The 25000-nt window shown below is 36.0% G+C and overlaps 3 protein-coding genes across 5 annotated transcripts; 1 reads left to right on the top strand and 2 right to left on the bottom strand.

Moving 5' to 3' along the window:
* Positions 1-3276: 3276 nt before the first annotated feature.
* LOC127642344 (ras-related protein Rab-4A) lies at positions 3277-11354 on the top strand. 2 transcript variants are annotated; one of them, XM_052124955.1, is made up of 8 exons: positions 3277-3389; positions 3981-4061; positions 4137-4251; positions 6202-6264; positions 6459-6613; positions 8058-8153; positions 8243-8387; positions 10381-11354. In XM_052124955.1, exons 1-7 carry the CDS (start codon positions 3374-3376, stop codon positions 8356-8358), a joined length of 642 nt encoding a protein of 213 aa, XP_051980915.1. In that variant the 5' UTR covers positions 3277-3373; the 3' UTR covers positions 8359-8387; positions 10381-11354. The 2 variants fall into 2 exon arrangements, with proteins under 2 accessions (XP_051980915.1, XP_051980914.1); XM_052124954.1 differs by having other exon boundaries at positions 10377-11348.
* A 1311-nt stretch (positions 11355-12665) lies between these two features.
* LOC127642342 (centriole, cilia and spindle-associated protein-like) lies at positions 12666-17756 on the bottom strand. Of its 2 annotated transcripts, XM_052124952.1 has the most exons (4): positions 17690-17756; positions 16710-17024; positions 15860-16155; positions 12666-14104 (listed from the first exon to the last, which is right to left on the bottom strand). In XM_052124952.1, exons 2-4 carry the CDS (start codon positions 17005-17007, stop codon positions 13928-13930), a joined length of 771 nt encoding a protein of 256 aa, XP_051980912.1. In that variant the 5' UTR covers positions 17008-17024; positions 17690-17756; the 3' UTR covers positions 12666-13927. The 2 variants fall into 2 exon arrangements, with proteins under 2 accessions (XP_051980912.1, XP_051980913.1); XM_052124953.1 differs by lacking the exon at positions 17690-17756 and having other exon boundaries at positions 16710-17029.
* A 3433-nt stretch (positions 17757-21189) lies between these two features.
* On the bottom strand, positions 21190-25000 carry LOC127642341 (actin, alpha skeletal muscle-like). The gene is made up of 7 exons (XM_052124951.1): positions 24928-25000; positions 23320-23459; positions 22893-23217; positions 22542-22703; positions 21954-22145; positions 21686-21867; positions 21190-21579 (listed from the first exon to the last, which is right to left on the bottom strand). Exons 2-7 carry the CDS (start codon positions 23446-23448, stop codon positions 21436-21438), a joined length of 1134 nt encoding a protein of 377 aa, XP_051980911.1. The 5' UTR covers positions 23449-23459; positions 24928-25000; the 3' UTR covers positions 21190-21435.

Genomic DNA, 25000 nt, shown 5'->3' with positions numbered 1-25000 from the left:
AAACACAAACCTCTTTTGTCAAAAGTTTAAGAATTAATTGGGCTTTTCAAATCAGTACTTCACTCTACTTGAGCAACTTTACATGTATCCAAGTTGCATGCATGACACTCTGGAGGCTCACTTAAGATGATATCTGGTGAAGCATTTCTTCCTTTTCTCCATTTTAATCTGTCGAACTCTCTGAGCAGCTTTTCCTGGACGCAACACAACGAAGGTATTCAGGCTGGTTGCTTGCGATTGAGAGAGTATACTTGCTCTCAGAGTTGTATCTTCAGTCAGTCTCAGTCTGCAGAGAGGATACTGTGCTACAAGTTAAACAGATGCTTGGAAGCATGCTGGGATTGAAACATAGAAACACTGACACACTGGTTGCAGCAAATGAAGGCAGATCCAGTCAAAGGCCTCACTGTTAATGTAATGCTCAAGTCTGTGGTGTGTTTTCTCACTCGCTTTAAACTAACAAGGCATATGTTGTTCTGCAAAGCACTGTAAAAAAACAAAAACATAATCTGGTTGTGTCTCTGCTGTTTATTCAGTTTGTGTTTATGCAAAATGTGAGTTGATATACATATATAAATATAGAATCAAACAACTTGCAGGGTGACCAAAATCACTTTATGTATTGTGCCATAATGTGCTGTAAAATATGAAGTAAATGCACTGGTGCACTGAGCACCTACACTGGAAAAATGAGAAGATGCTGGAGGGACAATTTGGGGTTCCTCAAACTGCCACACTGGCAAAACCTTTTGGATAACCTAGCATTTCATAAAGGTAAATGCAGCTTTGAATACAGACTCTTCTCAAAGAGTTTTCAACACCTTCGAGAAAATAATGGCTAAATTCAAAGCATACCATTATGTTTAATTGTGTGACAGTGTGCCTCTATTTAAACATTACATCATAAAATAAGGCAAAACAAACAGAACAATGGCAATTCAAGTCCTACCATGACAGCATTTATCATACTGTTTTTGTGCTATTGCACATTCTCTGCCCTCAGGTTTAACATGGCACCAAAGCAAGCCCTTCTAATCATTACTTTGAGCTGGCAAAACCTCCCACTCTTCAAAATAACATCCTGGTGCATAGAGTGTGATGACAATTTTAGATTCCAAGGACAGTTAACTTCCCTTCTTCCTGGTTACCATTGTGCTCTTGTGATAGCAGAATCCCACAGGGTTGAATGCAACTCCCCCTTTTTCCATACCACATGATTACAATGGTCTAGAAAGAAGTTAGTTTTACATATATAAGAGACATAAAGGTTGTGGGATATTGCCAGATGACATACATGTGTTTACCACTAGTGTTGGTTGAGCCTAACACTTGCCTTTCCTTTTAAAAATACACATAAATTAACCACCCTTACATTATAGAAATTATGTTCATAGAAAATTCTTCACAAATGTTTATAGCAGTATCGTATAGACAACTGTATAACGTATATATGCATGTTAATTGAGTCAATTTTTTTACATGCTGACATAGCTTTTTGAGCTCGGATGCTTTTGTTCAGTCATGTATCTTTGACATACAGAGTAAGGAAGCATCTGAAACAAACAGGACATGTATAAAAGTAGAAAGGAGACCTGCAGTCTATATACATCCTAAGACATTATGCAATGAACACCAGAACAAATGTACAGCCATCTGGAGAAGATATGTGGTGGTGGCTTATTCTGCAAGCAGCCTCAGGGTGTTGACATAATTTTAGATTTGCTAAAAGAGCTTCAAGTGTCTCAGCAAGAATGCCTTGATGGCTTTAAACTGTTGGCTCTCAATTGAAAACTCTCTGACCTTTTTTTCTCTGTTGATTTCAAATGAGCTAATTTATAAATGAAAGGAAAGCAGGAACTGATTATGCCTTTGAGGAGTGATGAAATAAAACTATTTGATGTAATACCCTTCGTTCCATATGCTCCAAATTATGTCTGTGGGTAATAACATACATAAATCTTTACAGAATGACATTTGGTCTATACAAGTAATAGAGAGCCATTTACATGTCTTAATAGCTGTTGCTCAAGTATTCATAACACTCCTTTCAGGTGCTGAATCCTGATTTCATTTAAAAAGTATTATTCTGTGTAGTACATTGTGATGCAATTAGGTCTTTATATGACACTGGGGTTATAAGGGTAACATATACTCACAGTTATAAAACATGCATATAAAAACAAAATATAATTAATTAGTTGTGAAAAGTACAAACAGATCAGCCCTATGTAATCTGGGACAAATTATCACCAGATATTGTGACTTTCCAAAACAGATGCAATTCAGTAGGACAACTAACTACCACCCCCATGTGGTAGAGCTCATACCACATCTGAAAGATATATTCTGTTCATACACTCTTCCATTTGAACCTTTTTCAGGGTCTGCAAGTATATCCCAATTTAGTACCAGAAAACTCTTAAAACTAATATCCAGCAATTGGCATGATTACTGAAGTTAGTTCGCAGGAAGAGGATAGAATATAATTTATTCTATTCTCTTCCTGCTAACTAAGTTTTATTATTCTTGTTACACTATTTTATTTTATAGAACTTCAACTCATGGTGCAAATATACAAACAAATAGTGGCACGATTGCTTAAGTTTGCAGTAGCAGAATAGAATCAAATAGAATAGATTATAGTTTCATTAGCCCCTTTACAGTGAATTTGTTTCTCAAAATTCAACTCGTAGTGCAAAATACAAACAGTGGCATGATTACTGAAGTTAGTTAGCAGTAACATAATAGAATATAATTACATTTTCTTAGCCCCTTTACAGTGAAGTTTATTTTTAATGTGTGGTGGAATATTCAAACAAATTTTTGCATGATAACTTAAGTTAGTTTGCAGTAATAGAATAGACTAGTGACACACAATACAATATATTAAGCATATCACAACCCCCATCAGTAATATACCTTCTTTCAATTTATATACAGTGTGAATACTGTTGTGTCTTTGTATTGTTGATTATTGTCCAGAAGAGGGCGCTATGGGTTAATCTGCTGGTACCTATAAAAGGTGTAGAATAAGATGTTGCATACTGGCATTGTTTGCTGTCTCCTCTTGATTTAATAAATCTCTGAAATGTAACTTCTGTAATCTCTGAATCTTCATGCTTACCAGGATTTAAAAATACTACAAATACATTCATTTTTGGTCCAGTCGTCAAATATTGCAGACTCCCTGGGACCTTCAATATAAAGTTGGCGATCTAACTTTTATTTTGAAAATTTCAACCGGACGTAACCGTTCCACAAACTTCCGGAAGTGATGCACGAAACCCTCTGAGGAATCCCTTGTATTTGATATCGTTGTTGATTGCCTTGACAGCTAAAACAGTCATAACAGACTAGAATCACAGCGTCAGCCATGTCAGAGACATACGGTAGGGTAACTGATTTCCCTTATTCATCGCCACACTTCCTGTAAACAGCATAGCATCAATTTTAGCAGGTGTCCCGAGCTCATTAATCACAATATTTGCTTACAAGCTCTCTTCAGTGTCAGCTAGAGAGCTGCTATCTGCCATCTGTTTCAGCTGTCGACGCTCTTTCAAAGTGATTCAAGTGTTTGTTTATTTATTTTATATAGCTTAATAAAAGTAATTTTGACAATAATAGTTAATATATACGGAAGAAAGACAGTTGTTTATTTGGATTTTGCTTGTATTTTATGATAAATCTCTTTATAGTGTCTAGATTAGATTATGACAGGTGATCTATATCCTATTTTGCATAAATATGGCAGTCTGATTATTGATGTAGCTCAGATTAATCAGCATCTGTTATGTGAGCATCACAGCAGATCTGCATAGCAGTCACCCCAATGCACTTCAAATTGAAGCTTGATGATATACTAACTTTCCTACACTGAGGGTTGCACACAGCCATCCCACTTATTATAAAGCATTTCAAAGCATTTTTGAGAAACAAAATTAATCTGCCATGTCTTAATGTTTTTATTTTTCCCCCTCTAGATTTCCTGTTTAAGTTTCTTGTGATTGGGAATGCAGGAACTGGAAAGTCATGTCTTCTGCATCAGTTTATAGAAAAAAGATGTATGTATGTTAACTGCTATCAAATGTATTCTGTGTCACTGTTCTGTTGCTAATGTGTTTGCCCTGTTCTTCTAGTCAAAGATGACTCGAATCACACTATTGGGGTTGAATTTGGCTCAAAGGTTATCAGTGTGGTCAACAAGTTTGTAAAGCTCCAAATCTGGGATACAGCAGGACAGGAGCGTTTCAGGTGTGTTCACATGTTTGTGTCTTTTCTATAAAAACATTTCCCTCTCTGGTTGGGTATGTTTTTAAAGACCAGTGAGCGATATGGTGATATTATCCAGATTTGTTCTTATGTGTTCTTGGTCAGATGGTAGAGCATTTGGAGAGGGAGCGCTTCAACACCAGATTGCATGTAGGAGATTATAGTACATTACACAGATTTCTTTTTTGTGAGTGCAATCAATATGGACTAAATTTGCTCTGAACATGTGCCAGCATCTTCCTCTTAGAGCCGGAATAGCCTCTGGAGGTTTAAAAAAAAAAAAGAAAATGCTAATTTCACACAAACAATCTTTTGTGTATTTAGTTTTTTCTCTGCTTATTTATTTTTTAACCTTGAGACTGCTTTAAAAAAAAAAAAAAAAATTTATATATATATAATAAAACAAACATTTGAAGAATTTTCTTACATTTGTAAAGCAGAAAAAGTTTATTGTTCGTTACGGTTACATAATAACAACTTAGTCATAAATATTAAACAAATCACAAGATTGCTTGAAGCAAAACATTATGGCATTTCGTCTCTTCGTCACACAGCATTGTGAAAAGCTTTCTGCTTTTGCACAGAAGATTCCTGCTGTGTTTTGTTTGCAGCTTCAACCCATTTGACTTTGCGTAAATGTGGCTCATTTGATTTGTGGTTTCAACTAAACCCGGGTTGTCGTTTGCAGTAAAAGATTGTCCTACATGTTCACTTAAAAATTATGAGACCTTACAGCATATCCCAAAGGTAGTAGATGTAGACATTTCAGTAATACATTTAACAGATTGGTAAAGTGGTAATCCATCTGATGTTGAGAAATGTCTGAACTAGTATTAATTGTTGCTGTTATAATTCGCCAGACATTCCTGCTATTGTGAGCAGATGTGATTTGACTAGTGGTCGAAAGATATTGATTTTTAAATTGCCAATAGTAATATCTAGAGATCAGGGTGGTTGATTGCTGATATACAATGCAGTGATGTCCTATGAGTGCAAAAAGATGTTAAAATAAAAAAAAATATTGATGTAATATTTACTCTCAATTCTCTTAGATGTGTGGCATAATATTGATTACCACAAAAATAAATTTCGACTCGTCCCTCCTGTTCTTTAAAAAAAAAAAAAAAAAGTACAAAAATCTGGGTTCCAGTGATGCACTTACAATGAAAGTCAATGGTGCCAATCCGTAAAAATGTTAAAATACTCACTGTTTCATTTTAGTGTGAATAAATTGCTTACTAAACTTTTCTGTTTAAAGTTTGCCAATAGACTTTTTTTTACACTCCGGGTTTTGTAAACCTTTGCAGTCTAAACTTCGACAGCAGTGAATGGGTGTGTTTTGGAGACCACAGCAAATATTATTTTCACTTACTAATTTGCTCCAAGACCAAAAGAAAAAATCCACTATTACGTTTGAATGACTTTCCATAATAGGAAAAAAATAGAGAGCGTTGGATTTAGACAGTCAGATGGGAGAAGACGCCAAATTTACTGTCACTCTCTCATCAGTTGCAATAGAAACTCTAAAACGTCTGTAAAAATCTGTTGTATTTTTGAACAACTTTACAACTCAAATAATACACTAGTTTTAACAGAATAATTAATGAATGTGCTTTTATAAAATTATAAGTTTCACTTTTCTGCCTTTACACCCTCCAAAAATTGACCCCATTTACTTCCATTGTAAATGCCTCACTGTAACTTTGATTTCTTCTTTTTTAAAGAAAAGGAGGGACGAGTCGAAATATTTTTTGGTGTAATCAACATTATGCCACAAATACTCTCGATTGAGCTTAACTTGTATTGAACCTGGAATATAACTTTAATTGGCTTGTTCAATATTTTGGTCTATCACTAGATTTGACAGTCTTTTGTCACAAACTCTTGCTGATGTTCTAAAGGTTAAATGTTTGAATGTTTTTCCCTCCTCAGGTCTGTTACACGCAGTTACTACAGAGGGGCAGCAGGGGCTCTTCTGGTGTATGACATCACTAGGTAAAGTTACAATGGCATATCTAGTGCCTGTGCATAAATACTATTTATGTATATTGATTGATTTCTTTCTTTCTTTTTAATTAAACATATCTGGAAGTCTGGACAGACTTAAATACATTTCGATTCTGGGGTGCCTCCAGGAGTTTATACTCTATTGATTTGTCACACTTTCTCTGTCTCTGTCTGAATGTTAGTCGAGAAACATACAATGCTCTGACCAACTGGCTGACAGATGCCAGGATGCTGGCCAGCCAGAACATTGTCATTATACTGTGTGGAAATAAGAAGGATCTGGATGCTGATCGTGAAGTCACCTTCCTGGAAGCCTCACGCTTCGCTCAAGAGAATGGTGCGTATGTCAAATCACCAGTTACATACTTGTTACAATCAACTATTGTAGAAAAATTATGAAGACATGTTTAAAGATCACAATTGTATGCTTGCCATAATAGATAGAGCTGAGAGCATATTGTGACTGTGCCACAAGAGGTCACTGGAGGATAGTATTACTAATGTCAGCATAAAGACTAGTCATCAGTGAACCTTTATAGACTCAGAACTGGTTCCATTAAAGGAATAGTCCGTGTTCAATACAAGTTAAGATCAATCGACAGCATTTGTAGCATAACATTGATTACCACAACAAATTATTTTGACTCGTCCCTCCTTTTTAAAAAAAAATAAAAATTCGAGGTTACAGTGAGGCACTTACAATGGAAGTGAATGGGGCCAATTTGGAGGGTTTAAATGCAGAAATGTGAAGCTTATAATTTTATAAAATCTCTTATATTCGTATACCATAAACAAGTAATTTAATGTTTATGGATTGGCCCCATTCACTTCCATTGTAAGTGCCTCACTGGAACCCTGGCTTGTTTAAAGAAACGGAGGGGCAAGTCAAAATATTTTTTTTGTAATCAATATTATGCAACAAATGCTGTCCATTGAGCTTAACTTGTAAATATTCCTTTTTGTTTAAACAGGCATTTTGAGAATCTAAACAGTGATGAGTCATTGTTGCACTGGACTGTTAATGGGACCTTTAACAATGAAAACAATCTTCAAACCTAAATTGTATATAATTGCACCACTATTGTCACCAAACAGAATTGCAAAAATAATGATAACAGGTTTCCCAAATGCTCCCCTCAAACAGATACAGTAGTTCCGGCCCAAGATTCACGTCATTAATTGAGCTAATTTTAATGTTCGGAATGCTCAAATAAACAGAGCACATTTTTTATGTGTTTACACCTTTCATGGCTTACTCACTTATAAAGTAGTTGTCTATGCTGTGATAGGAGAAAGTATTTCAATGTAAAAAAAAATCACCCACTTTGAATCCAGGGCGTGCTGAGTGTTTCCAGTCAGGCAAGCAATTGGCCCGGTTGCTAGGGTGGTTAGAGTCACATGGGGTAACCTCCTTGTGGTCGCTATAATGTGGTTCTCGCTTTCGGTGGGGCGCATGGTGAGTTGTGCGTGAATGCCACGGAGAATAGCGTAAGCCTCCACATGCGCTAGGTCTCCTTGGTAACGCACTCAACAAGCCACGTGATAAGATCTGCTGATTGACGGTTTCTTACGCTGAGGCAACTGAGATTCATCCACCACCACCCGGATTGAAGCAAGCCACTACGCCACCACGAGGACTTGGCGCACATTGGGAATTGGGCATTCCAAATTGGGGATAAAAAGGGAGAAAAAAATCAATAAAAAAATCACCCACTTCAGCTTTTGTTTTTTATAGAATAAAATCAGTTCTTGAGGTAATTGTTTAAATCTCTACTTCCCAGAGCTCATGTTTTTGGAGACTAGTGCACTAACGGGAGAGAATGTGGAGGAAGCCTTTGTCCAGTGTGCTCGGAAAATCCTTAACAAAATAGAGTCAGGTACAAAACCACCAGTTCCTTTTATTTTTACTTATATGCTTCTTGCTTCTTAAAAACAATTCTCTCAAGTTTGTCATTTTGTTGTGTAGGAGAGCTGGACCCAGAGCGGATGGGTTCAGGAATCCAGTATGGCGATGCAGCATTGCGGCAGCTGCGTTCTCCCAGACGGGCTCAGGCAGAGAGCGTGCAGGAGTGTGGCTGTTAGCACAGATCTCCTAACAGCTGACCAACCAGGTGAATGTTCAGAGGGATCACTGCCTGTTTCGGCTTCCATATTTAGCCAACCAAAAAACAGGCTTGTTTTTCAGAGCTGAGGTTTTAATGATAGATATATGCTTCCTTTACATTGTGATGTGCAATACTTCTTTTTTTTTGTTGTGTTTATTGTTATTACTAATTTTCATGCTGCAATATGATAGCCTTGATGGTGATATCCTAAAGAAGGTGTTCTTAATTAAATGAGATGACTGACAAATGCACACACCCCACATTTTGAATGTATGATCATGGCGCAGTGTTCACTTTGGTTGCTTGACCTCTGTATCACTCACAAATTGCAACATGCACTAAAAATAACAGAGCTGCATTCACATTTAATCAGATACAGTTGTTCACTTTACTCAAGACATCATTCCCTGCATATTAGATTAATGTTGCTTGTTCAGTGTAGAAAGAGGTTGCTTTCCGTTCATAAGTGCCCTTGTCCTTTATTAAATTATTGAATCATATTTTCAACTTCCAGTTTAGGCTTCAGTTGTTTCTCTGTTATTACTGCTGGAATAGAGAGTTGAGAAAAGATTACTTGTCTTTTGAGACACTTAAATATCAGCTATGAAATATACATATCTAAAATGATAGTGGACTATAAAAATCAAGTACTCCAAGAGATTAAGTTTTGCATTCTTTCTTTTTGCTCAATTCAATTTATTTGTATAGCGCTTTTTACAATACATATTTTTCTAAAGTAACTTTACAAAAAACAACTTTACAGTATACAGTTATAAAAATACTTCATTAAAAAAAAAGCTTGTTAAAATTCCTAGTAATTATTAAGTGTTGTTTCCTTTTCATTCATCAGATTCACTCTTAGGTGCCGTTCACACCCAATGCATTTTTATCCACCTGCACTGTTTTTAAAATATTTGTATGCTTTGACAGACATCATAGACCATTGCACCGTGCAGTAGTGCCATGTGTTTAAAAACGCGTCTTTAGATGCCTGTGTTCTGTGTCTTGTGCTGCGTCTAGCTTTTTTTAGCCCAAGAACGTGTTCGGTCTGAATGGCCCCTTATGGCTCGATCCTTCTCATAAAACAGTGCCTTTCCTTTCACTGTTGTCTGTAAAAGGAGATTGGTTGGAGCTTCACAGGATATGTACTGTATTTGGAATGCCTTAGTGGGGAGGAGCTGTCTTCAAGACGAGGTGCTATTTTTGTCATTGACGCCCCCCAAAAGCTTCTCAAGTTAACTTCTGCATGCCTTACTTACAACTGAAGATGACACAGCACCAGTTATTCACACACACACACACACACACACGGTTCACCTTCTTGAACCCACCCCCACCGGAGGATAAAGAAGTGTTCCAACCCCCTTCACCCTCTGCTAAGCCTGATCAGTCAAATGCCACACACCCACATGAGAAACAGGGTAATGGATATATTTAACTTCAGAGACTCCTCGTCCCTCCCAGAGTATTAGCATGTCAGGTTTCTGAGGTGCCTTATTTGGTTTCCCTGGAATGCAAGCTAGAAATAGAGATTCAAGGTGTCTGTGGAAGATCTGAACTAATTAGGGAGCTACTGCTTGAAGAAGGGGTCTGCTGAAGCTTCTCATTTAATCCATGACCAAAGACATCTATATAATTACCTGATCTTGAGCCTGCTTGAGTCGATGTTGTTCCTCAGGCTTATTGCACGACCCATTCGCTAGATTCTACAGCGCTTATGTCAAATCTAATAAAGTGTTTTGCTTCTGCACCCAGATTTTGCTTTAGGGATTAAGTGGCTTTATGCTATATTGAGGAAAATCCTTAATTTAATTTTGTTTTTAACAGTATTTCTCACCTAAATTGGCCTGGAATCGCTGATTAGTTAAAACTATTGAGATACCCAAAGTTTGTATTTCATTACCTATTTACCAGACTTCAGCTTGTTTGACTTCATGCCTCCAAACACATGTTCTCAATGGCTCAAAGAACCCTTTATCTGTGTCTTTGCCCAAGGCAGGTTTGTGAACACAAGGAGGACATTACTGGGGAGTGTGACTTAAGGCTCATCATGGTGGAGCAACTGTTTCCCTCACCTTACTTTTACTTCTGTTCAGACATGGCAGGGTCTCCCTGTACTCCAGAAGGATCCAGAAAACGTTTACTGTCCCCTTGGGCCCAGGCAAAGACATCTGCAGTACCCAAAACCCAGAGGGTAGTTAAAAGACTTGGCCCATGCCCCTGAGAATACTGCACTGAGCCCATCCCCACTTAAATATGTAGATCTTATGTAGAGAAGAAATTATATTATCACTGGAGGATGTTTTCATGGTTGCAGTACTACAACATTGTCATACATTACATATATCGCTTGGGCATACTGCATTACTGCTCTTTAGCACACAGCTGTAAATCTTATCAATGAAAGTGATCATGCGCTTTGTTACATCAACACATCATTTGCTTTTATTTAGTGTTTTTGATGTTTCCCCTCTGTTGTTTTTTAATGTTAATATGTTTTGTAGGAAAACATACTTCAACATGTTTTCTATTTTAAGTGGCTTTTGACACACTTCCTTTCCTATCCCACTGTAATAAAGTGTTAGTATGATCAGCTTTAAAGTCACAGTGTTACATGCTATATACTTATTGTGAAGCATTTTTAGTGCTGCTGTCCAATTCTTAGGTGTTTGTTGGAATGACACCAATGGGTTTAAAGTAATTCATTGTTTTCAGAACTATATTGTATAGTACAATATCTTCTTTTTTGGAGAAAATATATTTTAATTTAAATCCCCTATTGTCCCTTATCTACTCAAACAGTGCATCAAAAGGCCTATCTATGCCATTATGCCTTTTATATCAAGTATTATTATTTTTTTTTTAATGAATTTGACATGGGACACGGGTTATGTTTAAAGGAATAGTTCACCCAGAAATGAAAATGATCTCATCATTTCCTCACCCTCATGTAATCCCAGATGTAAATGACTTACTTTATTTTGCAGAACACAAATAAAGATTTTTAGAAGAATATCTCTACTCTGTAGGTCCATACAATGCAAGTGAATGGTGGCCACGACTTTGAAGCTCTAAAAAGCACATAAAGGCCTCAAAAGTAATTAATTCGACTCCAGTGGTTAAATCCTTATCTTCCGAAGCGATATGATAGGTGTGGGTGAGAAGCAGATCAATATTCAAGTCCTTTAAGACATTGCTTTAATGTCTGGAGTTGTATGGATTACTTTCACTAAGACTGTCTGTGTTTTTCAGAGCTTTAAAATGCTGATCACCGTTCACTTGCATTGTATGGACCTACAGAGCTGAGATATTCTTCTAGAAATCTTTGTGTTCTGAAGAAGAAAGAAAGAAAAACACACATCTGGGATGTCATGAGGGTGGGGAAATGATGAGAGAATTTTCATTTTTGGGTGAACTATCCCTTTAACACTATATTGAATTGCAAGTTTCGTTTTTGATCCAACAATCTCCACATAGACCACCACACAAAATAAATGTGTGTATTCAGCTAATTCTGTGTAGTAGTAGTGATCACGTGAATTGTTTACTTTGAATCAAAATTAGAAGTAACACAATTTTATCAAAGTGTTCTCTATTACGAAAGTGTTTTGTAATGAATATTCTGGTAAAGCATTTTGCAATTACAAAAAGTTTAATTTATTGAGAATACTGGCTCCTGAATTTAAAATCAGTGTTTATCTGTAAATATGTTTAACAGTTTGTGAACCAATATCAAACTTCCAAACCTGTTTGAGAGTATTTTTTTCTTAATGAAAATGAAACGTTGTTTTTAAAATCTGTACCATGCAGGCTAATAAGGGAGGCACTACAGATGTATCCTTGTCTGTTGAAACAGAAGTTTCACCCCTGGCTTATATATATTTAAGGTTTTCCCATTTCCACAATTTTCCCAGTAATGAATGGAAATATCCTTGGCAGGCTAGGAGAATCTTGATGTCCAGGAACAGGATGCTGTAATGAGTTGATGCCTCTGAATCTGCCTTGTGTTGATATGCATTAGTGTGCATACTGCTTTATTAATGGTAAACCCTTTAAAAATGTAGTGAACTATGTACAATCTTTCATTGAATACAGACATATGTACTTTCCATCCATAATTTGGCTCTGAATATTTTTTGTACTTTATTTTTGTTAAGCCAGTTCACAACTATTAAACAAACCAATAATAATATCTCCTTTTAATCAGTACAGCCTATTAAAAGAGTTTAGGACAGAAAACTGACACATTTAGAAACTACCAAATTGCCTCTTTATAAGAGTTTCCGATCACAATAGTCCCATTATTGTAGTGGAACTATAACACCAGTCGCCTATAAATGTTACACATTCAAACATATATCAAATTTCACAGGCAGACTAAGCATGTAATCCTTTTCTAAACACCATTCAAACCAGCTTCCACGTATTATAAATAAGATTCTGGAATGAATATTTGTCATCTCAATGCATTAGTGGTTCATGAACATTATGGCTTCATTACTCTTACAGTAAAATTAACACTGTCAACATAATACATACAGAACAATGTCAAAGTTGAAAAGAAGTGGAAACAAAACCTGCACATTTGTTCATACAACACATGCATTCTTCCATTACAAAATATTGAACCAAATACATAAGTCCTGACATCAAGTTGAAATTAATTCAATACCCTTGTATAGATGAATGTCATTTTTACATCTTTACTCCAGAATGAAATACCTGAGTGCCACTAAATGAAATACCAAATCACCACACTGAATGTAAGTTATACATGATGATGAACTTCATAACCTTAAACATGATTTTGCTGTATCTATTACATGCTTCAGATACCAGTGTCAGCTTCCCAACTTCTACATTGTAATGATATTTACAACTGTTCAGCTAGAATACCCTGTGAAATGCACCTGAGCTTACACATACAACAAACCAAATATAATATATCTCAAATCAAAGGAAGCAAATATTAGTATTACTGTTGGACTGCCAGTGAGGCAGCCCATTTAAATAATTGTGACTAAATTTACACTTCCCAAGTTCTAGAAAGTACAAAATAGATTTTCTTACACTGACCCTAAATATTGATCAATAAAACACAAACAATTTAATTAATACATAAATCAAATTACAACATATACCTGTAATGGTCTGATAATTACCGAGCATTTAATTGTTTATAATTTACTTTAACTTTTATTGTAAAGAGAAATAAATCTCATGGTCTGTACATCTATGTGACTTGTTTATACAAAATCATGCAACAAGGCATACGATTGTTTGACAGTTTGCCTGCAGCATCAGTTGATTGGCATATCATGTTTGATATGTACCGGTAAATGTAACATGTCCGTTGTTGTAAATACACTTTAAAACCCCTGCATTAAAATTGGAGTTTAATTAATTTTGACCCCTTTTGGAAGAGTGCAAAAGAGCTGGATATATTCATGTCCTTCGGCAGTCATCATGTGGAATTCGTTTTTAAGCCTGAGTGATTTTGATAGTCACAGACATTTTTTTCCCACAAAGGATTACTGAAACCATTTTTACCGAGACCTAGCAGAGAAGCAGCGCATGTACTCTGTCATCCATGGGTTGTACTCGGGGACAATCTTGCTTCTGTTCATTTCTAAGTCAGCAGATCTGGCTCTTTGTTTGTCAACTCTCTTTATCTGCTTTTCCAACTCCCGTCTGGTTTTTGCTCGCAAAGCTGATTCATGGATCTAGACAGAAGGAAGATTGTATGAATCACAAAATACTTAAAGGGTTAGTTTACTAAGAAATGTATTTACTCACTTGTGTTGTTCCAAACCTGAATGACTTTCTCTTCACCTTAGAAAACAAAAGGTGAGCTTTAAATAATTACCTGCGATAGCCCTTTTTTCATATAATGAGGGAGAATGGGGTTGGGTCTATCAAGCTCTAAAAATAACAAAAAAGCACCTTATAAGAATCTTAAAAGTGTTCCATACAACTTGTGTGATATAGTCCATTTATGTTTTAATTCACTGATGATCTTACCGCTCTGAAAGTGACTTCAAAAGGCATTTAGACCAGGGGATTTCAAACAAGGGGCCGTAAGGTGGTGATAGGGGATCCACAGAAAATTTGGGAGAAAATGAAAGGATTTTATAAAATATATAACAGTAAAGAAAAAAGTGTTGTGTTAATTTTTCATTCCTTGCAACATAAATACAGTAAGTTCCTAAATGGGTATGATCATTTATATTCATATTGTATATACTGTATTATCTTCCAAAGGGATTTGTTCATCACTAGTGTTGTTCTTAGCTTGCTCACTAGTTTAATGGCACTATTTTAAAGCTGCTTTGGAACAATAATCACTGCAAAAAAAAAAAAAAAAAAAAAGAATATAAATACATATATAAATATTAAATATTCACTAATTCATCTAATGCTCTAATATTGGGTGGAAAACAAACTAATATAAAAAAAAGTACTTTATTTTATTTTAATCTGTTTTGGCTTCAGCACAATAAAAAATAAAAGTGAATTATTTATTTCGGAAACAACATTGTCTTAATATCACTTTTGATAACACTTTATTTTACAGTATCAATATGTTACACATATTACATGTAATGACAATAGTAATAACCGTAAATGATGCATAATTACAAGCAACTAACCCTAAACCCTAACCATAAACCTATAGTAAGTACATGTTATTAATTAATATTACTCAATACTAACTTGTGTAATTACATTGTAACAAGGACACTCAAATAAAGTGTAACCTAAACATTTTTCTGAGAGAGTATAAAATGGGTCGGTTTACATAAAATGTATACTGAAGCTGCCTTTATATTTTAGGAAGGGGGTCCCTCACAAGGGAAAGATCTTATTTAGGGGTCCTTGGCATAAAGTTTGAAAACCCCTTTTATAGACAACAAATATGGCATATTTACACCATTTGACAACAATTATGACAAACAATGTTGCTTTTCATGTCTCTATGCATGCTTAATGCCTCCATATTTGATTTGAGAGCTACAGTTGTGGGTAAGATTTTCAGTAAATATTGAATTTTCCTCACACCAAGCTATTGTACCAATTCAGGAGACTTGGACCACTTTTATGCTATTATTTATTTTGTAACTTGACAGACCAAGTCTTCTTTCACTTTCATTGTATTAGTAAATATATAATGGTCAGGATATTACTTACAAATATACTTATTGTGTTCCACCAAAGCAAGAAAGTCATATGACTTTGGAACAACATAAGGGTGTGTAAATGATGACACTGTTTTCATTTTTGTGTGATGTGTTCCTTTAAAGTCACAACAATCAGCTGCTTGGCATAAAAAAATTGTCGTTTAAACTTAGAAAAACCATTTAAACTATTAACCAAACCATAACATGTTTTATTCAAGCAGCAATTTTTGCAGTAGTTTTCAGACAGGTGAAGAGCATCTTATCATTTACACACAGTATGCTCCGTGAAAGGATACTCACCTCAGAGGTTGATGTGGCTGGACCAACATTATGAGTTTTCTTGAAGGCTATATCTGTCTGCCTCTCACCTGAGCCATATAGGGCAAAAGGGTGACGATTTTCTTTGTCAGTGTCTTTGGTGTCACAAAGTTTGATCTTTGATCTTGTGTACTTGTGTGAGGAGCGTTGTTTGTTCTTTGACTTATTTGGTGTATGAGTATCAGTTTCTAGGTCTGGGTTGTGAGCAGGAGAGCATCCTCTGCTTTTCTCTTCCTTCTCGCCTTGAGGACTCTGCTCAGTATCTTGGGTGACTAGTTCTGTTGATGAAACACCAAGTTTGCATGGATTTGTTTTTTTTTTTTTACAAATATTTTAATAAGGTACAATACGTAATTTTTCATTTATATGATGGTTCAAAAATGGTCTGCTTAGCCAGTTTTTGACAACTTTGACATAACAGCTGCTGCAAATGTTATTATTTGTTCAAATATAAAATGTAACTTCTATTTACCTATTGCACTTTATTGTTGCACATCTTTAGTGCATATGATTTCTTAAAGGGATAGTTCACCCAAAAATAAAAATGATGTAATCATTTACTCAAGTTGCCTAAACCCGTTTGACTTTCTCTCTTCTGTGGATCTATTCCGTGGAGAATGTTAGACTCAGTCATCTTTTTCATACAATGTGAGTGAATGGTGACTGAGTCAGCCTAACTTTTCCTTTTGTGTTCCACAGAAGAAAGCTCATACAGATTTGTAACAACATGAGGGTGAGTAAATGATGACATCATTTTCATTTTTATTATTTAAATCTTCATGTCACTTCGGATTGAGACCCTTGTAAACATATAGCTTAGATTTGAACTTACTGGTTTCCAAAGCTTCTCTGTCTTGTTCTTCTCCTTGTGGTTCTGGTTCAGTTGCTGGCTTTGGTGTCTCATTATTAGGCTGCAGAGGTTCGACTTTATTCCGACAAAGAGGAGTAGATTTACCACTGGACGCTGTGTCACTTCCCCATTCTCCCCAAAACCAGGGGTTGTGCGCTTGCTCCAACAGTCGTCTTGACAATCTGTACTTCAACAAATCCTCATAACATTTTGCGTACGTTTCCCATTTTGGGTCCTTAAATTTCTTCATGTATTCGGACCTTATTCGCTTAGTCACCATATTTCACTGTCGTCCTGCTGCACGGGAATACAGACATGTGTTACATAGTAGCAATTCTAAATCAGTTTAACCTCCTCTCGCGCCAGACATTTGAAAACAATCTCTATGGCAACAGAATTCTAGGGCACAAGAGTAAACCAATCGCTGTCCAGCTATGAACAGCTCTTCATAGACACGCCCCCTCCTGTACACGCCTACTTAAACTATGGCGTTATCTCGCTCTCTGAACCTATTAGCGTTTATTGGGTGACGATACATTTGTATGCTGATTTCGATAATAAACAAACATTTTACTATCAACGACAGGCGAATAAGTAGATGACATTTAACCGTGAAGTATCATATATAGTACATTTTCTGTCTTGCCATTAATAAATAAGTGCCGTTCACAAAGGACAAGTCCTTTTGCAAAAAAAAACTACGTGCAGCGCAACGAATAGAACTCGAGACGGTGTCTCGAGACGATTTTTAACTTGATACAGCGGCGCGCATGCTGCAAATGCATAAATTGTTATTTCTTTGTTGATCAGAACGTCGCCTCCTTGTATTTATAAGCAAGTGTTCATGTATCAACTGTCCATGGGTCTGATTGCAATCTTACTGCAGTCTGAAATTATGATTGACACCTTGCCGACACTGACCTGAGCCTTGTTTTGATAAGGTAAGGGAGATATTTACTTACCGCTACTGGGTTTCTGGTTAGTCAATGACGCAAATGTAAACAGATGGCGGAGACGTCAACCTTGCTTTGGTAGTAAAGCAGAATACTTCGCTTTAGCTCCGCCCTGTGGTAAAGGCGTTGGAAATCGCTCGAATAACAGGTGTTGTCTACGGTTAAACTTTTAACATGTTTGAAAATTGTACAAAAAATAAAACAATAGGTAAGGCAAAAAAAAAACAATATGATATTTTGTATAGACACTTAAAAGTCTGGACTCACACACACATACATGTTGTGTTTCCATGTTTTATGGGGACTTAATAGACATAATGGTTTTTACAAAATATATATTCTATCCCCTACCTCTAAATCTAACCCTCACAGAAAACGTTCTGCATTTTTACATTTTCAAAAAACATAATTTAGTATGATTTATGAGCTGTTTTCCTCATCGGGACCGACAAAATGTCCCCACAATATCAAAATGTTCGGGATTTACTATCCTTATGGGACATTTGGTCCCCACAAAGTGATAAATACACACACACATGCACACAGGTTTGGGAGGGTTACTTTTGAAATGTATATATGTGCATGTAAAATGGTTAGAAATAACATTTTAGCTTGGCGTAAAGCTGACAATTTACACAAGGTTTATTTCTACTTCTTGTGCTCCAAACTTACTTCAAACTTACTTCTCTGTCTGCTCGTATGAATGTAACACATCATAAGAAATTGTTTCTCCGCTGTTCAAATGCACTTTGGATCGCATCATTTATATGTATAAATGTTTTCCATCTGAAAAAACAAAAACATTCAGTAATCAAAATACTTTTTGAATGTAACTCTGTTCTAAATACCAATGATTAAATTTTTAACTGTACTAGAATACAGTTACTTGTATTTTAAATACGTATTCCCGTTACATGTATTTCATTACTCCCCAACACTGTATAAATACACTACCGGTCAAAAGTTAATAAGGATAATAGTAAAGTCATCAAAAGTATGGAAGAACAGAAGTTGAACTATGTGAATTGTGTTGTTTCTAAAAAATATATATTTTTGCATAGAATTTTTAGAAATGAACTCTTGACATTTTCTCAAACAGCTTCTTAATCACCCTGGGATGCTTTTTAAACAGTTATGAAGGAGTTTCCATCAATAGGGGGAACTTTTCTTAATTATTTGGTCCAAGTCATCCATTTCAAAAACTTATTTTTTTTTAAATAAAATTTCAGTTAAGTAATTAAATAAATTAACATGTTGGCACAATTATATTTTTGTCTACGAAACTAATTTCAAACATGTAAGCATATACCTTCAAAAGGTCAATCAAAAGGTTTTTAAGATCATGAGAATCATTTCAATCAACTGACCCCAATCTTTTGAATGACAGTGTATATATATTCAGTCAGAAGTTTACATACAACTTAGCCAAATACATATGTGGCATTCAACTGATCCCAATATATAGTCAGGACAGTTACAATTAAAAAAAAAATGTCAGAACTTCTTAAACTACTTCAACGAGTTCTCATCAAAAAATCCTCCACGTTCAGTAATGACAGCTTTGCAGATCTTTGGCATTCTAGCTGTCAGTTTGTCCAGATCCTCAGGTGACATTTCACCCCACACTTCCTGTAGCAGTTACCATAGATGTGGCTGTCTTGTTGGGCACTTCTCACGCACCTTACAGTCTAGCTGATCCCACAAAAGCTCAATGGGGTTAAGATCCATAACACTCTTTTCCAATTATCTGTTGCCAATGTCTGTGTTTCTTTGCCCACTCTAACCTTTTCTTTTTGTTTTTCTGTTTCAAAAGTGTCTTTTTCTTTGCAATTCTTCCCATAAGGCCTGCACCCCTGAGTCTTCTCTTTACTGTTGTACATGAAACTGGCGTTGAGCTGTTAGAATTCAATGATGCTGTCAGCTGAGGAGGACATGTGGGACATGTATTTCTCAAACTAGAGACTTTGATGTACTTATCCTCTTGTTTAGTTGTACATCTGGCCTTCCACGTCTCTTTCTGTCCTTGTTAGAGCCAGTTGTCCTTTGAAGACTGTAGTGTACATCATTGTATGAAATCTTCAGTTATTTGGCAATTTCAAGCATCTTATAGCCTTCATTCCTTAAAACAATGAGTGACTGATGAGTTTCTAGAGAAAGCTGTTTGTTTTTTTTGTGCCATTTTTGACCTGATATTGACCTTAAGACATGCCAGTCTATTGTGTACTGTGGCAGCTCAAAAACAATCACAAAGACAATGTTAAACTTAATTTAACAAACCAAATAGCTTTCAACTGTGTTTGATATAATAGCATGTGATTTTCTAGTAACAAATGAGCAAGTTGGCATGATTACTAAAGGATAAGGTGTTGGAGTGATGGCTGCTGGGAATGGAGCCCGTCTAGATTTGATCAAAAAATACTTTTTTCAAATAGTGATAGTGCTGTTTTTTTACATCAGTATTGTTCTGACTATACTTTGTGATCAGCTGAATGCAACTATGGTGAATTGAAGTTCCAATTTCCTTCTGAATCAGCTAAATCTGTACATTATTCCAAACTTTTGGCCGCCAGTGTATATATATTTTATAAATACTTAATTGTAATTATTGCCTAATTTATTGGGATACAAATAAACATATCTAGCCTGGATCTTACAAATATAATTTAGACTTGCAGCTCCTTTTCTTAAAAAAAAAAGCACAAATCTGTGTTGCAGTGAAGCACTTACAATGGAAGTGAATGTGGCCAATCCATAAACATTAAAATTCTCAATGTTTCAAAAGTATAGCTATAAGGATATGTGTGTATAAAGGGTTTTAGTGTGATAAAATCACTTACTAACCTTTTTAAATTTATGGCCAATTTTACATGACGATGTAATGTCAACAAACCCTAAAAGGACGATTTAAACAACTTTACAGCTCGAATAATACACTAGTTTTAACAGAAGAATTAATGTAAGTGCTTTTATAAAATTATAAGTGTCACATTTCTGCCTTTAAACCCTCCAGAAACTGCTCACTGTAACTTTGATATTTGATTTTATTTTTTTAAAGAAAAAGTCGAAATTATTTTTTGTGGTAATCACTTGTGTTGAACCTGGAATATCACTTTAAGAATGTATTAAATGTTTTAAATAATTGGTATAGGTGAGGAACGGTGTTTAGTCATTGCAAAGAAATATTTTTTCCACCCCACCCTACATAATTCTCATCTTTGCAGGTGATCAAATGTCAGAATCCCATCAGGGTTCTCGAAGAGGCATATGTAGGACATTCCTTTAGGGACAAACTGAAGACAACTTTAACTCCTCTCAGGGTCATGGGAAGGGCTAAACGATCATATGAATCATTTTTTTTACAATTTAAACTGTATTTTTAATAGGTTGGATAGTGAACTGCATTGCCTTGATCTTCTTATTAAGTTGGACAAGTTACTTGTCCTACTATAGTCTCTGGTGTCAAGTGAAACAATGTATTTACACAAACAAACCACACAAAACTCACAAACTAAATACCAAATAATGTACTTTAATAAGTTAATTACTATTTATGTACATATTACAGTCTCATGTTACATAACATGGTATAATGGTCTTCTGAGTCTTGATTGTTTTTGTTTATCCTTGCAGCATGTTCATCGAGTAGCACATATGTACAAAATGCACTTGTACCAGAGCTGTCCCGATGTAATTAATATATAATAATATATTGTGGGCTCCACAACAGAAAGATGCAGATGATGGCAATGGTGGATTTAGAAGCACTTGCGGTGGACAATGCTGGGGCCTGCCTCATCGTATTCCTGCTTGGTGATCCACATCTGCTGGAAGGTGGACAGGGAAGCCAAGATGGAGCCACCAATCCATACAGAGTACTTACGCTCAGGTGGGGCAATGATCTGTCAAAATGAGGAGAGAGATATTTGAGATAGCAGGTTATTGAAGTGATTATTGTTAAATCAATGGAAAATGAGTAGAGGTTGTTGAAAGATATAGCTGCATTACCTTGATCTTCATTGTGCTAGGGGCCAGGGCAGTGATCTCCTTCTGCATACGGTCAGCAATACCTGGGTACATAGTGGTACCACCTGACAGGACATTGTTGGCATACAGGTCCTTCCTGATGTCAATGTCACACTTCATGATGCTGTTGTAGGCGGTCTCATGGATTCCAGCAGATTCCATACCTGTTTAGAAACCGGTCCATGATTACTTAGACTAAAAACTGAATGGATAAATACAATACTTTCTAACAATATTTGTCTGTACACACCAATGAAGGAAGGCTGGAAGAGGGTCTCTGGGCAACGGAAACGCTCGTTACCAATGGTGATGACCTGGCCATCAGGCAACTCGTAGCTTTTCTCCAGGGAAGAGGAGGAGGCAGCAGTGGCCATCTCATTCTCAAAGTCCAGAGCCACATAGCACAACTTCTCCTTGATGTCACGGACAATCTCACGCTCAGCTATAAAGAGATTATTGAGTGAGTAATTTGTTTGTAACATAACAACATTGACTACCAGATGAATTTCAAACATATGCATTGGGGTCCAAATGTCAGAGATCACTAGTAAAAAATATAAAATTTTGAATCCTTGATCAATATCAGTGTCATGCCAATATCAATGATTTTTCCTTCCAAATTATATAATTAGTTTACAAATTTGGGTGAAAAGTGGAACTGAAAATTTCAAAAACTAAAATAGTACATAATCTTAATATTTCTTTTTAATTTTACATAACTTTTCAAAACTGTATATTAGTTAGAAGGCACATCTGTATAGCAATTATATGAAGTGGGGAGACCAATCTTTTTTAAACATGAAAAAAAAAAACAGAAATGACTAGCAAGTAGAATTACCTGTTGTGACGAAGGAATAGCCACGCTCAGTAAGGATCTTCATGAGGTAGTCAGTCAGATCGCGACCAGCCAGATCCAGACGCATGATAGCATGTGGCAGAGCGTAACCCTCATAGACTGGTACATTGTGGGAGACACCATCACCGGAATCCAGCACAATACCTTAAATATTGAACAACTTGTTTGAAAAGGCTTCCATATTTTGGCACATATTGTGTAGATTTGTGCATGTGCAAAGCTGCAAGTGATATCCCATAACATTTTAATTATTTGTAAGTGGATATTCAACAACACACATATTGTGAATTTAAGTGTAAAAATAAGTATCTAAAAACATGATCCATGTCTCACCGGTGGTACGGCCAGAAGCGTACAGGGACAGCACAGCCTGAATGGCCACATACATGGCTGGAACATTGAAGGTCTCAAACATGATCTGGGTCATCTTCTCACGGTTAGCCTTGGGGTTAAGGGGGGCCTCAGTCAGCAGAGTTGGGTGCTCCTCAGGTGCAACACGGAGCTCATTGTAGAAGGTGTGGTGCCAGATCTTCTCCATATCATCCCAGTTGGTAATGATGCCGTGTTCAATGGGGTACTTCAGAGTGAGGATACCTCTCTTGCTCTGAGCTTCATCTCCTACGTAGGAGTCCTTCTGACCCATACCCACCATGACACCCTGTAAGAAGAAAAATAGCATTTTTTAAATGTTGTAAAGGCTATAGCTTATGAATGTGAATGCTATTTACAAACGTGAAGCAAAAAAGGCTGCTGGGTATACCTGGTGACGGGGGCGACCAACGATGGAGGGGAAGACAGCCCTGGGAGCATCATCACCGGCAAAGCCAGCTTTGACCAGGCCTGAACCGTTGTCGCACACCAGGGCGGTAACCTCTTCGTCGTCACACATCTTGGTGGGTTCTAGTGAGGAACAGGATGAGAAATATTGGATTGCATGCAGGTTTATGCATGTACTGACTGAGGCTTAAATGGATCTACAACAGTGCTTTAATTTGAATAAACAGGTCATTAACTTATTTAAAGTAGTGGATATGCTTACATTAATGAGTAAATCAATCAAAATAAATAATAAAGTATATTAAAGTATTAATATGATTAAACCATGACCATTTGTCATAAATACATATACATTATAACTTTTAAAGATGTGATATTTTCACTCTAGCCTTTTTTAAAGATTTATGCATTTCAGTTTCATAGCAAAATTTCATAAACTTTAATTGTGTCATTTTTTACTAAATTAAATTAACAAAACTTAAAACGTTTAGTTTTTATTAAATAGGCTACTACTTATTCATTTAGATGGAATTTTGATGTGAAATTTAAATGCATCAATCTTCAAATTTCTTTTGGAGTGTACAGACATTCTAATAATTTGTTAGATGTGTTTTCTAATTAATTACACATGATGTCACGTGACGTAAGTATACAGTATATGTCTATGCAAGTATGCAATCAACAACAATGCAATTCACAACTTTACATTATACAAATAATACATTATGAATTGAAAAATGTAATACAGTAATTAATTACATTAATGACACGATAAACGCTGCCTAAGGAGGGTGAGAAGGATTATCAAAGACAACTCTCACCCCAACCACGGTCTGTTTACTCCTCTCCCATCTGGGATACGCTATAAAAGTCTTTGCTGTCGCACCAGCAGACTCAGGAACAGTTTCTTTCCCTCAGCTGTCAGCCTACTGAACTCTAAACTCAAGCGCTGAACACTACATCCCACCCGGACTTCATATTTGTATTTTTCTTTTATTAATTTATATATATATATAATTATTTATTGATTTAATCTTTCGCACATTCCCTTGCACATAACGTCTACCTCCTGATGCTCCTTGCACTGTTATGGACACCGGCCATATACATATATTTACACATTTACATACTTATACCTCATTCTGTACAATGCACCTTCAGTTTATGCTTTTTCATTTGCACCTTTGTACTGTACTATAGACATTTGCATTGAGCTGGTCTCTGCTTCTCTACATCATAACTTTGCACTCAAAAAAAACATATTGTATATACTTACATATTTATATATATAGGCCAATACTATATATACATATTGCTATTTGCACTTCTGGTTAGATGCTAACTGCATTTCATTGGCTCTGTACATGTATTTTGCACAATGACAATAAAGTTGAATCTAATCTAATCTAATGTGCAAATTTTGAAAATAAATAATACAAATGTATTAATTATATATATTAAAAACTCCGTCATAGTTATCAGGTCCCATCAAAGCTTATCACTTAAAGCTGTATCCAGGTGTAATCACTTTTTTCCATTTTAAATCTAGAAGCTACATTTGCAGCACATGGGTTTGTTTGAGTTTGCTTACCGGTATCTGATGAAGCTCAGAAGTGCAGAAGACAACCACGGCTGAATCCAGCTACGGCCTGACTGACTCCCGA

Source organism: Xyrauchen texanus, unplaced genomic scaffold (assembly GCF_025860055.1).
Source record: "Xyrauchen texanus isolate HMW12.3.18 unplaced genomic scaffold, RBS_HiC_50CHRs HiC_scaffold_558, whole genome shotgun sequence".
Taxonomy (NCBI): Eukaryota; Metazoa; Chordata; class Actinopteri; order Cypriniformes; family Catostomidae; genus Xyrauchen; species Xyrauchen texanus.
This window is presented reverse-complemented; position numbering and strand designations above follow the sequence as displayed.

Bases quoted from the DNA above. Each gene is read 5' to 3' on its own strand.
- LOC127642344 (XM_052124955.1), top strand. The intron at 4,062-4,136 runs GTATGTATGTTA...CTGTTCTTCTAG, and splicing joins TCAGTTTATAGAAAAAAGAT to TCAAAGATGACTCGAATCAC. The intron at 8,154-8,242 runs GTACAAAACCAC...TTTGTTGTGTAG, and splicing joins CCTTAACAAAATAGAGTCAG to GAGAGCTGGACCCAGAGCGG.
- LOC127642342 (XM_052124952.1), bottom strand. From the start codon at position 17,007: ATGGTGACTAAGCGAATAAGGTCCGAATACATGAAGAAATTTAAGGAC. The intron at 16,156-16,709 runs GTAAGTTCAAAT...TTTCATCAACAG, and splicing joins CAGAGAAGCTTTGGAAACCA to AACTAGTCACCCAAGATACT. The intron at 14,105-15,859 runs GTGAGTATCCTT...CCTTCTGTCTAG, and splicing joins CAGCCACATCAACCTCTGAG to ATCCATGAATCAGCTTTGCG.
- LOC127642341 (XM_052124951.1), bottom strand. From the start codon at position 23,448: ATGTGTGACGACGAAGAGGTTACCGCCCTGGTGTGCGACAACGGTTCA. The intron at 22,146-22,541 runs GTAATTCTACTT...ATCTCTTTATAG, and splicing joins CTATTCCTTCGTCACAACAG to CTGAGCGTGAGATTGTCCGT. The intron at 21,868-21,953 runs GTGTGTACAGAC...GTTTCTAAACAG, and splicing joins CTTCCAGCCTTCCTTCATTG to GTATGGAATCTGCTGGAATC.